At 46.8% G+C, this 15,449-nt stretch overlaps 1 protein-coding gene across 3 annotated transcripts in view; it reads left to right on the forward strand.

The window, feature by feature from the left end:
- RORA (RAR related orphan receptor A) overlaps positions 1–15,449 on the forward strand; it is an 808,637-nt gene that overhangs the window by 702,867 nt on the left and 90,321 nt on the right. The window contains exon 1 of one of the 3 annotated variants that reach the window (XM_058665753.1): positions 7,090–7,360. The exons of the other annotated variants lie outside the window; for them this stretch is intronic. Coding sequence (XP_058521736.1) covers positions 7,330–7,360 — 31 coding nt within the window. The 5' untranslated portion in view covers positions 7,090–7,329. Of the gene's footprint in view, positions 1–7,089; positions 7,361–15,449 lie in introns of those variants that run through there. 3 annotated transcript variants of the gene reach the window in all.

A 15,449-nucleotide genomic window follows, 5' to 3' on the forward strand; every position in this document is an offset into this window, starting at 1 on the left:
AGCAATGTCAGAACTATTGTAAAGCCATTTTAACTTCAGAAGATTACCTGTGGTAATTCTGGACAACCAGAATCAAATGTGAATTTTGGAGCCTCTGAATGGAATGTCTAACTTGCACCATCTCCATCTTACAACAGATAGAGATAGCTCCTGATTCAAGAGTGGCGATTATTTTTTTAAACATGGATTTGAAATATTTACAAGGATTTAAGATTTCTTATTAAAACAAAAATGCATCCTCAAGTCTGTGCTTGTCTGCATGCGCACAACAGACCTGCACATCAATAATGGATGCCCTTCTGAGAAAACAGGGGGCTTCTGACCAGACCTTGTCAGGCCAGATGAGTCCTGTCCTACACACCAGAGCTCAGACATGAGCATCAAAACCACTATTGACATGTGGCACAACTGTCTGAAATGTCAATAGTTATAAAATGAGTATTTCATAATGCAGAATAATTGATTACTTTGCTTGACTGAACAGGGACATATTTTTTCTCTGCAAAAGCAAAATAATGCAGGCATTTGCTCACAGAGCGCTGCTAGCTGGGAGATCTGGATTTCCCAGCGAAGTCCTCATTACCCCCAGGTCCTTGATCATGTATGACAACCACAGGGAGAACCATCTGTAACGGCTCATCTTTTGTCCGTTATTTGAAAGAATGTTTTTAACATAGTTGCTTTTAAAAAATGTACTATGGCCTGTAGATGAGGCCTCTGTATTAATAGAACTGTCTCAGATGATTTTCGGGACTGAAACGGATGAGCTACAAAATCAAATAACATTCAATTTATCTTGTTCATCCTAAAACGTTCTGCATAGCTTTTTCACTGTGATGAAATAACACCCATTTCCAGCTTTATTCTTCCTCCGTGTGCTGTGATGTGGAACTCTTTTGCTTTATGTGTTTTATTAAGTATAATTTAACTTTATGACTATCAAACCAACTATTAATCCTTACAATAAGACTATGAAATAGGCAAGCTGCAAAGAGATTTATTTTCTCACGCACAATTCCCTTTGTCTGCCCTCAATTACTTTTTCAGAAGTCAGTCTCTGAATAGGTGTCATTTGAAGAACTCTGCCCTAGGTGCCTCGAGGAACAGCAGAGGACCTGGATCAGCCCAACATGGGCCTCTCTGCCTTCATTGTCTAGAGGCATTTCATGCTACTAGGAGCCCTCGCTAGGTGATCCTTAATGGCAAAATGCATTGCCTGACTCGGTACTTGTACCTCTATTCTGCCCTACTTCTAAGCAACCCTTTTTGTTTGCAGAAGATTTGAGTTGATCTCCAAGATCTCTCTCTCTTTCTCTCTCTCTCCCTCTCTCTCTCTCTCTCTCTGGTGGTGGCTCATCCAGATTCCTTTCTTCTTTTCCTAAAGTTTAGGATGACCCCTGTACAAAGTCACCTCTCTTCCTCTTGACTTAGCGTTGTGCTTTGCTTCTGCAACAGAGTGTCACTTACTCTGCCTTACATGATAAACATTGCATTAGTTTTTCTAGCACACTGCCAGATCCTTGAAGGTCAGCCTGACGTCTTGATCTTTTCCCTTCCCTCTGCGTGTCTTCACACAGTGTGATGCCCACAGAAGGTGTTAAGTCATGGTTTCTTGGCTAGGAGCTCATTCTCTGTTAGAAAAATAAGATGGCTAAAAACCTACCCAGCCTCGGGATCTCTTAAGCCAAACGAAATTATCTTATTTCTCTCTTTGTATTACCAACAGTTAACAAATGGTTAATATTTGTTTTACACACACACATGCACACACGCACCATTTCAGAATTACAGAGAACTTAGCAAAATTGCATTGTGATAGTCATTTCAGTAAATCTTTATTAAGGGTCAATATTTTATGCCAGGCATAGATTCTATCTACATAAAATTATAGTAAGTGATGGAGGGTGGTGATGGCATTTCTCCAGTAAGCCCTACTGAGGAGATCATTGTTCTGGGACAAGTGTTTGGGGCAGTAGTTAAGATATATCTCTGCCTACCCGACGCTGTATCAGAGTGTTTGAGTTGGAGATCAAGCTCTGCTCTGGATACCAACTACTCCCTCATAAGGTAGCCTGGGACCACCCGCGGAAGTGGCCGGGTGCCTGCCACTCACCTGGTGAGCGAAGCTCTGTGCCCAGCTCCTGATTCTGGCTTCCGGCAGGAGCTGATGATAGGCAGTAAACCAAGAAATGGTTCTCTTCCCACCTCCCTCTGCATCCCTTCCACATCCTCTGCCTCTCAAATGAATGAAATGAATAAATAATTTTAAGAAGAAATAACCTCTCTGTTCTTTGTGTTTGCCTTCCTCGTGGCCCTATGAGGCTCTGCTTATGTTTATTTCACATATGATGAAACAAAGGTTTGCTCAAGAACCCTCAGCTAGTTGAGTGGGATGAAGGTTAGTTTCAAGCCTAATTTTCTTTTCTTGTGCCAAAGCTTGTTCTACCATACCATGAAGGTCAATGAAACAAAGCAGGCTGTTTGGAGAAGTGAGTATACAGAGTGCAGCGGAGAGAAAGGGAGAAAGTATTCCTAACCATTGGGTGGGAGATCATCCTGAACACCATCGTGAAATGTTTGAGTTGTAGGAGCCCTTAGAGGTCTGGGTTCTCTTTGTGCAGATGAGGGGCCTCATGCCTGAGTGGTGACATGACTTGTCAGGGGTGACAAAGAAAGTAAGTGACAGGTGTGAAACAAGAGCGCTATATCCCAAACCCTGAGCTCACTTGTATGTCCTGTATTTCTTTAACGAGAAAAAAAACTTGTTTCCTGACTGGCCTGTCCTATCACCAGCTCCACAAGGAGAGTGGTGAGACCCCATGGGAAAAGACAGACAAGGAGAAGCATCTCTTTCCTTAGCAGGTGTGTACACAGAGAGCCACCTGCTACCTACCTACTCTGTGGAAGTTGCTCAGTTGTTTGCTTCTCCATGAACTTTACCTTCTTCCCCATTGTGATGGTTACAAAACATACACCAGTTCTCCAAATTTCCTAATAGGTGCATGAACCACATGGTTCCAGAAGTCCTGCACCAGGGTTTCCATCCAACGAAATCTTTCACCTCCAACATCCCAATACCTTCTTTGACCACACTCATAAGTTGCTGCCTGTATCAACCGTGAGAGTTACAGTGCCATGCAAACATCTTTTCCATGGTCAGCAAGAAGCTGGCTCTGGCTTCATTCCTTCAGGGATGTTCAGCCTCACTCAGGAAGCTTACTTCAGTGGCGTTTTCAGAGTAAACGTGAGCTGATTTGTGAGCTTCTAAAGGTCTGGCTCGTATCCTATTTCAGTATGATCCTCCAGCACAGGGCCAGTAACGTATTACAGATTTATTAAGTATGGTGAAGTATGAGAAAGGTGTGTGTGTGTGTGTGTGTGTGTGTGTGTGTGTGTGTAAAACTGGAGATTTCTCTTTATTGCCAAAGTATTTTTTTCCACCATGCTTCATGGGCTCCACATAAGCACATGCACACACATACATATGCATTGAAATCTGCATCCTATGTGTTTTAGAATAGAACTAAGACAAGACATATTAATCCTCTCTCTCCCCTGCCCCTTACCCTTGTGGACAGGAACGCTCCTGCACTTAACCTCTGCTTTGTGGGGGTCACTCGTATTAGTCTCCTATTACTCTTTTATGAGACACAGCCTCCTTCTGGACTCCAGAAGTAGCAAGGTTGTGACCTACTAGAAGGATCTGTGCCTTCTTCCATGCACTTTGCATAGATCTCTTGGGATTTAGTCTTGCTGGGTCTACAGGAAACCTGCTGTCCTGACTCTGGTCACCCAGGATTTCCCAACTCGAGAAGATCACCATGTAGAGGTGGTTAGGATTCAGCTGACACAGACTGCCTAGGACCACATTAACCTTTCACTGATCCCTTTCTTGTTCAGCTAGAAAGAAATTAATTGAATTAGCAAGCTGCCACACACTGGAGAGACAGATGCAGGGCCTGAGCGAGATAGAATAAAAATGCTGTCCCATCTGTATCACAAACTTGAAAATCATCTCTCCTTTTTTTTTTTCCCCTGGGAGCCACTTGCAAACTTAGAATACAATTGCTGGTCCATTGATTTTTCATTCTTCACAATACCATTATATGTGTGATTCAGGGTGGGCTGGACTATCATGACATCAGACGCTGTGTCTGATACACAACCAGGTATACCACTACAAGGTCAAGGTTCATTTCTTTAGTAAAAGATAGGCACCAATTCACTCATTATACTCCGATGTAGATGCCTGAGAAAACGCACCAGGCTCTCCTGGGAGTTGCTTGGGAACAGCCTGGCACCACAAGTCTCTCTCCCTTCCCTTGAGGGCTGGTGTGAGATCCAGCATGTAGGGACACCGGAGACTCAGAGATGTGCTTCTGGTGGGTTGTGTGCCTCCTCCACTATTAGCCAACAGAAACAGGTCAGTCAAGAACTCACATAGAACTTACTCTTTTATTGTAAAGCGTTCCCATTCTATTTGATGATTTTCATGGAAGCAATATTATTTTTTATTCATTTTCTGGGACACTGATTTAAAAAAGTATTGAAAGGCTATACTGGCTGGTGCTGTTCACTCCCTTACAGGTACTACATAGTTCTGGTTTAATGGAACCCAACTAATTATTCCCTTCTATTCATTGTATTTTAACATTTGGTTGTGCTGCTCTGTTGATGTATCCTGTAGTTAAAAGTTAATAAGAAAATGTGTCATTTGTGGCTCCAATTTGGTATTATAGGAGGAAGATTTAGATCTTAGAATTACTGGTTGATTTATTTGACTAGGGACTTCAGATTCTATAGAAATTTTTGAAGAAAAAAGAATAGCCTCACATTTCTACTTTTAGAGTTGTATGAGAGCTTTGTGTTAATATATAGAACAGTAATATACCCTGGGTTAAAAGCTGAAGCCATTTAATAAAGGCATGCATTACAAATAGCATCTAGCCGCACAGGAAGGTTAGGAATTAATATCTAAAATTCTGTTGCTCATTAGTTGTACGATGCATGTGAAATACATTTCTAAAGGGCAAGGTCAGTATCACATTATCCTGGAAATGTCTTTGTTGAATAAATGTGTAAATACTTGGAATAAGTATTATGAGATTCTCTTTCTACTGGGGCCATCGCGATAGAATGATTCACTCCTTGTAATTGCAGGAGCACATGTCACATTACATGTCATTCCCCATTACTGATTTCATTTGAAATGGTCTGGAAATAAACACCGATTACTAGTCATGTAAGACTCTTTACCTTGGAGTCAGAAGTCTGACAGGCAGGCTACAGCTAATGGATTTGGTTATTTTCCAAGCATTATTTTTAAAGGAGGATATTAGTTTAAGGTAACAGTGCACATTTTCAGAGTTGTATATCTGGATTCATTTGCATTGAAGATGGTGGATCATCTCTATAAGCATGCAGCCTGAAGGATTTCAATCCTTTCACAATAGTTCAAGGAAAAAAAAAAGTCCCTGGGACCTACCTGCAGGATGGGGTGGCGTCACCCTTCCTTCTTACAGGTATTGTTGACCACAAGGGAAATCAAGAACCACATTTGCATGATGGTGTCAGTGTAACTGTTGCTTCACGAGCAGACAGAGTTGCATCACAGGAACATGGTGTGATTGAATTTCATAATTGTAAACACTACCATGAGTATGGTTGATTCATTTGAAACTCTTGGCCACTTCGCTATGGCTGGACAGCTGAATTAACATGGGTAGGTCTTGGCTTCATGCTTTTATCATTTCTTGCTTTTGTGGTTTCATGTAAAGAAAAATCTAAAGGGAACACTGAATTAGGATGAATGTATCTAAAGTCAAGTTTTATAAAGCCACAGCTTGACAATGAACTTTTTCAACCTTCTTAAATCAAAGGACCTTGTAAATGTTTGGGAGACTTGATTTTGCCTGGAAAAGAGGCCAAGAGGTGGAAAGGGTGGGACTCTGCTTTCTGCAAGACTGATAGGCTGCAGATGCTTTCAAAGAATAGCCCGACAGAAGGCGAACTCAGATACATGGAAAAACAGACGCTAGAACTTTGCCTGTTTAGGTGTTTGTAGCAACTAACATCTAGTACTTTTACATTGTCAGTGAAAACACAGGCCAACAGAAAAGAGAGAATTGAAGGTTGTTTAAGGAACAGGGGAAAGATAAGCAAACTGAGGATTTTTTGTTAATGTGCAATACTATAAGACACAGGTGTCAGTTTTTAATAATGCAGTTTCTTAATGAGTATCACCTGAAATTCATAGAAAAGTGGCTTCATCGCTAAATTAGCATCAGGATGATTTACCTTTCCATGGGCCGAGCAAAAAACTAAACTTAATTGTGGGGGTGAAGTTCTTATTGCAAGTTAAAATTCACATATAGAGCACTTTGATTTATTATTTTTCTTTCCAATCTAAAATGCCAGTGTCTCGTTTTTGCGCATGTCAACTATTGTTTTTCCCACTTGCAGGTGGGTTTTTTTGGAGAAAACATTGGATTGTGGATGGCAGAGGTTCGAACTGGCTGCCAAGCAGAGTTCATTTAGGCCATTCGGAGCTTCCCGCCCTCCTGGCAGATATCAGTGGTCCTGGACACAGAGTGTGAGGGAAGGGTGTTAAGAGGACCCCAGATGGTGTTTGGGGGCTTTTGCTGAAGGTTGAGGGTGTGATGTGCCCCTCGCCTGACCGGGCCACTTCCAGGATCAGTCTCACCTGGAGGTAGGGGCTGCAGCTCCCCAGCTCAGATCTCCTCAATCACCTGAATATTTAATAGGGTCCCCTATCCCAGAGCCCAGGGCTCCGGGAAGGGCGCGGGAGTGGTGTCCGGCTGCACGTCTGTGGCTTAAACCAGGTTGGGCACAAAGTGGTCAGGTGCACGTTCCACAGGGCGCTGCGTGCTGGAAGCGTCTGGGCGGCCACAGGTGATTTGGGAAACTAGAAGGCTGGGAGGAGGGGAGAAGGTCCCGGCACGGTCCGGGGGGCACGAGAGAGTAGCGCCAGGCCGGGGTGGGTCGGCCCCGTGGCCGCTGCTCACCTGCCCGCGGGGGCGGGGCGCGGCGCGGCGCCGAGACGCGCCTGCCTCCCGCCGCCTCTCGCCTCCCCGCCTCCCGCCTCCCGCCTCCCGCCCTGGGAGGAAGCGGAGGGGCGCGGTGTAAACAGAGCGGCGGCCGTGATGTCAGCCGGTCACATGGAGCCTCTTATGGCTCGAGATGGCTCTCGGCGGGCGGGCAGCTGCGGCAGCTGCTGCTGTGGCTCAGGCGGCGGCGGCGCGGCGGCGGCAGAGGGGGCTCCGGGGTCGGACCATCCGCTCTCCCTGCGCTCTCCGCACCGCGGTTTAAATGATGTATTTTGTGATCGCAGCGATGAAAGGTGAGCCGGGCGCCCCGCCGGGGCTGGGTGGGTTGGCAGCTCTGGGGGGCGGGGAGGAGGGTGCGCAGGGGGAGGGGTGGGCGCGCCTGCCGGAGCGCACGTACTGCCCCGGGCTGAGCGCCTGAGCCCCACCGGGGCCTGCGGGGGCCACTGCAGCCGTGCCACCGGAGTGGAGCCGCGGGATTGCACGGTCTCCTGCTAGGGGCAGAGGCACACGGGCTGAGCCCCCTCCCCACCCCCAACCCCCGCATTTGGCTGCTGTCAGTCGCTTGGGTCCGTCTGGTACCTGGCAGGGCTCCCCAAAGAAAGTTTGCTGGGAGGAGTCGCGCTCTGGGAATGGGGGAAAACAAGGACGGGAACGTGGAGGAAGTCAGGGGCGCCGGCCGTCGGGCTCCAGGGCCCGCACCCCGGACAGCTCCGGCCTAGTTGTAGGGGGGAGGGGGGCACCGCCACAGGGCCGGGCCGTGAGTGCGCACGGGTTCGGTGTCATCCCCGGGGGCTGGTTAGCGTCGCAGGCCTGGCTCCCTTTCTTCCCGCTGGCCAGGCGGGTCCCGAGCGGCTATCTGCAGGAGAAGTGCGACCGTCGGCTCTGGTCCCGCCGTGGCCACTTCCGAAAGCGCGCGGGCCGGGAAGAAACGGGCTCCGGGAGCGTGCCAGAGAGCCCTCGGCGGCCGCCCAGCTTGCTGTTGTGCCTTGTGTCGGTGGTGGGGAGAGAACTCGTGGTCCCTTTTCTCCCCCCTCACCCCTCTCCCCTCGCTCAGAGTCGTGGGCAGAGGCGGAGGTTCGCCCGTGGCAGGGCCGGCCGGCGCGCACTGGGCTGGTGGCAGCCAAGACTGTCTCCCTGGTCCGGACTCGAGCCCGGCTGGAGAGAGGGGTAGCCCGGGAGACCGTGGCCAAAGACCTGGGAAGTTGCGGGTGGGAAAAGCGAAGTTTGGAGGTGGCGCAGGAAGTCGCCCGTGCAGCCCAGGGACACCAAGACGCGCTCGCAGGACTGTTGCAAACCGCCCCGGGTAAACTCAGCACGCAGCCCTCGGCGGGCGCGCCTGGCGCGTCCTTGCGGCGGATCATCTACCCCAGCGGCTTCGCAGGCCCGGCTGCCGGGCTCGGGGATTTAGAAGCCCATCTGTTACCGGCGGGCACGGCTTCCTGAAGGCGCAGAGTGTGGCGGCCCTGTGGGTCCGACCCACCCGGGCGCGTGCCAAGCGCCCCGGCCCCCTTCTTCTAGGTTGGGGTTTTGTTGCAGTGACGGATGGAGGACCGCGGTTCAGTGTCTGCGATGGGTTGGCTTTCGGATCACCCAGCTTTGCCTTTCCTTGCTGGAGATTGGGTGGCATCTGCAGCGTTAATTATTAACAGGCCGGAACGCGCTGGTCGCAGCTCGCAGGTGAAATGGTGCTACGTGATGTGCCCCCCGCCAGTATTCTGTCTTTGGCCCCGCGGCTTGCAGGAAATGGGATTTAATAATTTTTAGAACGTGCAATATCTTGGACAGGAAACCTTGCCATAGGATCCATGCACTTAAAAATCACTGGCGAAGAAAAACAGTTTTTAGGGTTTCTTTCCGCTTAAAGTGGTTTTACTGTTCTCTTAAAAAAAAACATATTATTTCTGCTTTTCATAAATCCTGTTCATTGCTAAATGACTCCTCTGCAGCTAAGATGTTGCCTTTCATCCCCCCCGCCCCACTAAATTATAAAATAGACTGTGTTATGTGGGAGGTGTCAGTGCCAGCCCTTATCCATTTAATGTAATTTGTGTTGATTGGGGAAAGAGATAAGAGGCTGAGACATCTTAAAATGCTTTTTCCCTAATGAACAGTAACCGTCAAATCGTAAGGAAAGCATGTTTTCGTATTTGAATTTCTTTTTGATGTGCACTGATACACAGGCTTTTGCTTTTGTAGTTTCAGTACAAAGTTCTAGTATCACTGTGTCTCCTGCTTATAACCCCCTCCAGAAGCTCACACAGTCGCCCCCCCAGAGCTGTAGTCCACACATGTGTCTTGGGGTGACCTCTGGCTGCCAGTGTAATAGAGTCATAACAGGGTTGTGCTTTGGGAAAAGTAGCTCGCATGTCCTGGCACAGCCATTTCTCTGTCAGCTCATTCGCCTGAGAGAGAGAAGACATCTGAACAATTAGTATATTTCATTCCCAGCATCATAACATCCTGTGCTTTAATGCGATTATCTTGCCCTGGTGCAAATTCAAGCTGAAGAAAAATAGTTTGTGGGAAAATGAGGAATGCTGTAAAATGTTTCCATATCAGATTTAAGGGGAAGAAGTTGGCCCTGCATCGTATTAAATACTTCCCGGTTGCCTCTCGGTTATAATAGCTAAATTGGTTCCATGTGTAAGAGTTTGTCTAATTAGATTTTTTTTTATGCAAAACTGAAACCATCTTTACAGTGCAGCTTTTTGGGGACGCAAATGCCTGTGGACAGGCGGGGAGAGAGCAAACCACCGTGAAAGAGAAGCAGTCTCTGCTGGCTGATTGACTCTTGTTTTGTCAATCAGTAAATCAGGCCTTTTGAACTTAGCGAAGAGAAAACTCTTCCCCTGCATTAGTTGTCAAGTAAGTTTAGGCTGAAAGTGGTTTCCTGCTTAGAAGCCATAAATCTTCATTTCAGCAACTCTGGTCTCATCATTTAGTTTTAGTTGTGTTTAACAACAGAATTCCGGTACCAGTTATGCTGGGTTCTTGGCAGAGGGAGGCAGGTAGTGATAGTAACATGGATGTTCTTACTGCACGAACAGAAAAGGGCATTGGGCAGATGGCAGGCGGTTCGCAAATGCCGAAAGGAAATGCAAGCGCACGGTCAGTTTCGGTGGACTCAACACCCCTGGGCTTCGTGTAAGTGCCCGGCTGTGTCCTCGGCTGTGGAGCTGTGAGGGACAAAAAGTGGGCTTTGCAGGGAACACCTGTCTCCTCATAGATGGCTTCCTCCTGCTAATGCTGGGACCGATACAAGGCATCTAGCAGTAGTTTCAACCCCAGTAAATAGGATTTCCTATGGTGAGAGAATGGGACTTTTTTTTTTTTTTCTAAATCAAGTAAAATTTGAAGTGTTGTGTCTGTATTATCCGTATTATCCCTTCCTGGGTTTTCTTCCCCATACTTGTGATGGGTAGGGTTGGCAGAGGGTCAAGGCTGGATCTTGACCCCCTACTGAACAGAATGCTCCATGGCAGAAAGAGGCCGGCCCCTCCACCAAGGGCGGATGGGAGAGCTGGGCCATCCATGAAGCTGAGAGGACTTTGTCAAGCATCCTCTCTGTGGGCCGTTGCTTGAAGTTGAAGAAATGAGGGCCATGTGATTTCATTAATCCTGTCCCCTGAAGAAAATAATTTCCAAGCAGAAACGATCCTTTTTATACAGTATGTACATGAAATGCTTGTCACAATGCCAGGAAGATGGACTTGTAAATGTATTTGTAGTTCTCACCAGACTTGGTTTGTTTGTTTTTTTTTTCTTTCCCATCTTTCCATCCTAGGCAAGCAAATCACAATTTAAAAAAAAAATACCCAACATGAGCCAGAAGGGAATTGTAAATCACCTGCAATCGCACCCAGACAGTTTGTCGTTTGTCTGGGCTGCCTGGGAAAATAGTCTTTATAAATGCCCATGTACTGGGCAGAAAGTAGATGGGTGGAGGGAGAGGTGAGAAGAGCCCAGGCAGATCAAGAGTTGAGTTTTCTTAAAATCCTCTTAAGTTATATAAAAAGATTAAAACAAATCTTCTCAGCATGCTTTGCCATAGAAATGTTTTCTGGGTGCCTTTTTAAAATATTCACAGTGTTTATTCATAAAAAGTCAAGGTTGCCGTAATCCATGTATTTAATATGTGGTCATTTAGAAAAACAATTAGGCACTCAGAACCAGAAGCTGTACTTGGGGTGTGTGCGTGTGTGTGTGCGCATGGAGAGAGCCACCAGGGATAATCAGTTGTAAATTGATGTTGGATATTTTCCCCCACCCAAGGCCCTGCTGGACCCTCTGTGAAAGAATTTACAAATTCCTGCCCCCCTTGCCACCCCTGCCCCACATCTCACTACCTTCCCTTCCTTCCAGTGCAAACTTCTGGCTGGTGAGCTAAAAGACAGAACAGAGCTTTTTCTGGATCTATCAGGCTTGCGTGTGACATGATAGAACATGTTTTTTTCTGTAAGTTGTTGAAATGCCACGTCCAGAGATAAGATGCCTATATAGACATGAGCGTACACACGAACGGATGAACAAAACGCAAAAGAGCAATGGAGAAAAATCCAGGGTTTCTGGATTTTTTTTTAAGTGGAATTGACTAACCCTCACCATAGTCTAACGAGATACTATACTTTGAAACCCTGGCTATCATGGGTATAAAAAGTAAGTCAAGTTTATTCCCGAGACTGCCAGGTTTCGGTTGTGCTGTTGGGTTGCATTGCCTCTGAAGCTGGTAGGCATTTCATAAAGAAACAGGAGGGGGATGCCCATCTATGTTGTGCTGTATGATTTACAAATGCTCTTACTGAAGCCTCACTGGAAAGGCTCGCATAGTCTCCTCCTCCTTATGGTGAGATCTGGGCTCTTGGTGGTCCCGCGCTGCGGCCCAGCCAGTCCTAGATTGCTGATGACTGCTGGCCTTATGCCTTCCCTGGAGGGAGCTGTGAAAACATCCTGGATCTGACTTTGCTTCTAGTTAGTCTAAAAGACAACTCTGGCATTTGTAAGGGGGGAGTGGGGAGATGCGGATTCAATTATGTAATGCTTTGCTGAGCCTAATATCTTGCAATGACTATTTAATAAAATCAGTTTGGTACAAATGGGGTTATTCTTACTTGCTTATCGCTAGGTCTCTTCGTCCGTGATTTTCATTAAGTCCGTTTGTTGTGAGAGGACCCTGGTGAAAGGTAAAACAATACGCTTTCCAAGCAGGGCAGAACCCCAGGAAGTGCCCAACGCCTGACTGACCATCCCTGCTTGCGCGGAGCCTAGCTACAGAGGGAGCCAGCCCAGCCAAGTGGGGCGTTCCCCAACGCAAGTCTTCTCGCGTTCATTTGCATATCTGTGGTGGAAAACTCCAGTGTCCCGAGCTTCCCAATGCAGCCCTTGGTGGTTTTAGAGACCGTTGATGGGGCTAGGAGAGAGGACAACAACAGTAGACGCCCTCTGGAGAAATCTGTTGTCTCTTTGGAAATCACCCCACGCATCAGTTTTCCGGGGAAGCTGCAGCAGCTTGTTCTCCATTTTTTGACTGCCCCTGGGCTGTGGTGCGTTTGTCAGTAAATGAGCATCATGTCATTGAGTCTTGGGAGCCGAAAGTACTTTCTTACAAGTCAGATACGTGTCTCCTCGTGTTTGGATCCTCTCTGCAGTTGTCTTCCCGAATGGGCCGGGGGAACGCACCTTCTCCCCAGGTAGCTCACTGTGTATGGAGTTACATCTCTCCGGGGGAGTTTGAATCTCTTGGTTCAGATGCTTGCTCTTAGGGGGCTGTTCAGGACACGTTTAACCCATATTTCTCAAACAGAAGACAGGCAGTGGATTTGAAGATGAGCAGCACAGAACACAGCCCTGTGTCTTTGCTGTCATTTCCCCATCCATTTCTCTCCACTTTCATGGTTCAGTTCACGATCTTGGTCAGTTGCTTCCTCAAAGACATTCAGTTGGTCAAAAATTGCTTCAGATGTTGATGCCAGAAATGGGAACCAGGTGGTAGTTGTGGTCTGATTGATTTGGAATTTTGCACATAGGGAGGAGGGGAAAAAAAGACAATTTTTTCCTAAATTTTTAAAAACAAAAAAGTTTAGGATATGTAAGCTAGGCTGTTTCTTTCATGTCTCAAAATAAATTTCTGTAATGGTTTGGCAGTGTGCATAACTGGCCGTTTGAACTGCTCTAGAAAACTTTTATCTCTACTGAAGTGTATTAAATATCTAGGAAAATTAAAAATATAGCAAAAATTGTTGAATGGGCATTAAAAGCATTTAGGAGACACTGCCTGCAATGTGTCAGAGCTGAGATAAGCCTGCCCTCTAGTGGTCACGTACTCACAGACTGCTAAACTGTCTTGGTGCCAATGAATTTCCCATCAGGCTCGTGGAGAAGGTCAAAGGTTGGAATTATTTTCTCAAGTCCTAGGGGAATTCTGCATCAGACTCAAAGTGTAATTTGTCATTTCATGTGGTTATTAGAAATGTAACTATGGAGGAGATAGTGAATTTTAGAAGTTTACTTGGAAGGAAGCAAAGGACAGTAAAGGGAAAACTGAGACTATAGAAAAGAGGATCTATCAAATTCTGTCTTAAGATTGTGTACGGGAAAATATTTGGACATTTATTTTTTTTAAAAAAATTTAAAATTGTAACCTCCATCTTATTCCCCTGAACTTGAATTTGTTTTTTTTTTTTTCACAAAAAAACCGTCATTTCAGTCAGTGAGGTAGTCTTTCCTTTTTATTTTAACTTAGAGTCTTTAACGGGGGGGAGGGAGAGAATTAATCTTTTATAGAGAAGTAAACTACATTAACTCTGTTGGCAGTAAAACAGTTCAAAACAAAAATACAAAAGTGATTCACTCCTTTGTTGCTAGAGATGTGGCTAGGTGATTTGGTTTATTTAAAAATGCATGGTTTGCCTTAAATATGAAAGGGTGTTTGCTACAGAGGGGTGTCTTTGAGCATGATAGAGTTTAGGCTTTGCAGTGCCGGGTGGGATATTGATAAGTGCTGTTTTGTGTAAGTTCGAGGCTAGCCAGGTCGTACAGGTGCAGTGTGAGTTCAGGCTTCAGAGCCGTGTCAGATGTCAGACCACCTGAGTCCTGAAGTATCGTTCTTCTCTGGTACGGCTCGAAGACCAGGGAATTCATACTCACACACTTGCTGCCTTGCTCCGAAAACCGAGGTTGCTTCTCTCAGCCAGAGTCAGGGGAAGGGAAACGCGAGATAATCATCTGATGGTAAAGCATGGCCATAAGATGAAATGGAATCTTTCCATTAAAAAAAAAAAAAAAACAGAAAAACCTCAGCAGGAAAGCCTACTGCTCACGGACAGGAGGCAGTGGTCAGCAGTGAGGACTGGTGGTTCCGTGCACAGCGCCACCCAGAAGTGTGACTGCTCCCCACCTGGACAGGGTTCTTTCTCACAGAATGTTGTCCTCATATTTCAGTGGTTGGTATTTGTGTGTCTCGCCGCGCATCTTCTGTAGGACAGTGGGTAAGCATGCTTGGATGTGTCGTAGAGAATCACTCAGGGCCTCTCCCGTGTGCCAGGGAGTTCCGGTGCCACCTGCCCATCAAGGTGTCCTAAGGCGTGATGTGGCGTGTGAAAATTGCCCCGAGAAACTGGCAGTCACACTTTGCCAGGGAAGGCTGTTTCGTGGCCATTGGCGGCTGGGTGTGTCATTTCGGTGAGCTGTGTGCCATGGAAAACAAAGGAGATTTTCTGACTTGCGACGCAGTCTTGTTGATGCAAGCGGAGAAAGCCAGCCCTTATACTTTGGTGTGAACAGGCTTAGCTTCCCCGAAAGTCACAAGTTAGCTTCCAAATCCTACCTGAAAGAGTGGCTTTGACTCTAGAGTCAGAGTCCTGGCTCCCACCTAGGGTTGGCACTCCCACTGTGGTCTAACCTTTTCTCCTCTGGTCAAGCCTTCTCCTCTTACAAAGACATGAAGTCCTGGAAGGTAAATGGTGCCAAGCACAGGCTGCCCTTGACTTCCCTGAGCCGTCTCACCCGTAGAAGAGGTGCCCCATGTGACTGATTTATGCCATCATTTGGATGTTGTGAGCACACAGAAAACAGTTCTCTGGTGACCTGATTATTGTCAGCCACTGTGTGGGGGGCAGGAGTAGGCAGACTGTTACGCCAAACAAAAGGAGACCCTGAGGTGGTTGGTTGCTGGCTGCTTGGGCAGCTGGGCAAGCTTCCTAGGGGCTGAAGTATTTGGCAGCATAGAACCTTGTCCGTAAGCTCTGGCTTATATGGGTGGTAGAATGCAGCCTTCTGTGTGTGTGTGTGTGCGCGCGCGCGTCCGTCCATCCATCCGTCCCAGTTAAGTGAGTGGGTCCGATCAGGTACCCTTTCCTAAGAGTCAAGGCCAGATCCAGTGGGAAT

The sequence above is a fragment of the Ochotona princeps genome, chromosome 6 (assembly GCF_030435755.1).
Source record: "Ochotona princeps isolate mOchPri1 chromosome 6, mOchPri1.hap1, whole genome shotgun sequence".
In the NCBI taxonomy this organism is placed as follows: domain Eukaryota; kingdom Metazoa; phylum Chordata; class Mammalia; order Lagomorpha; family Ochotonidae; genus Ochotona; species Ochotona princeps.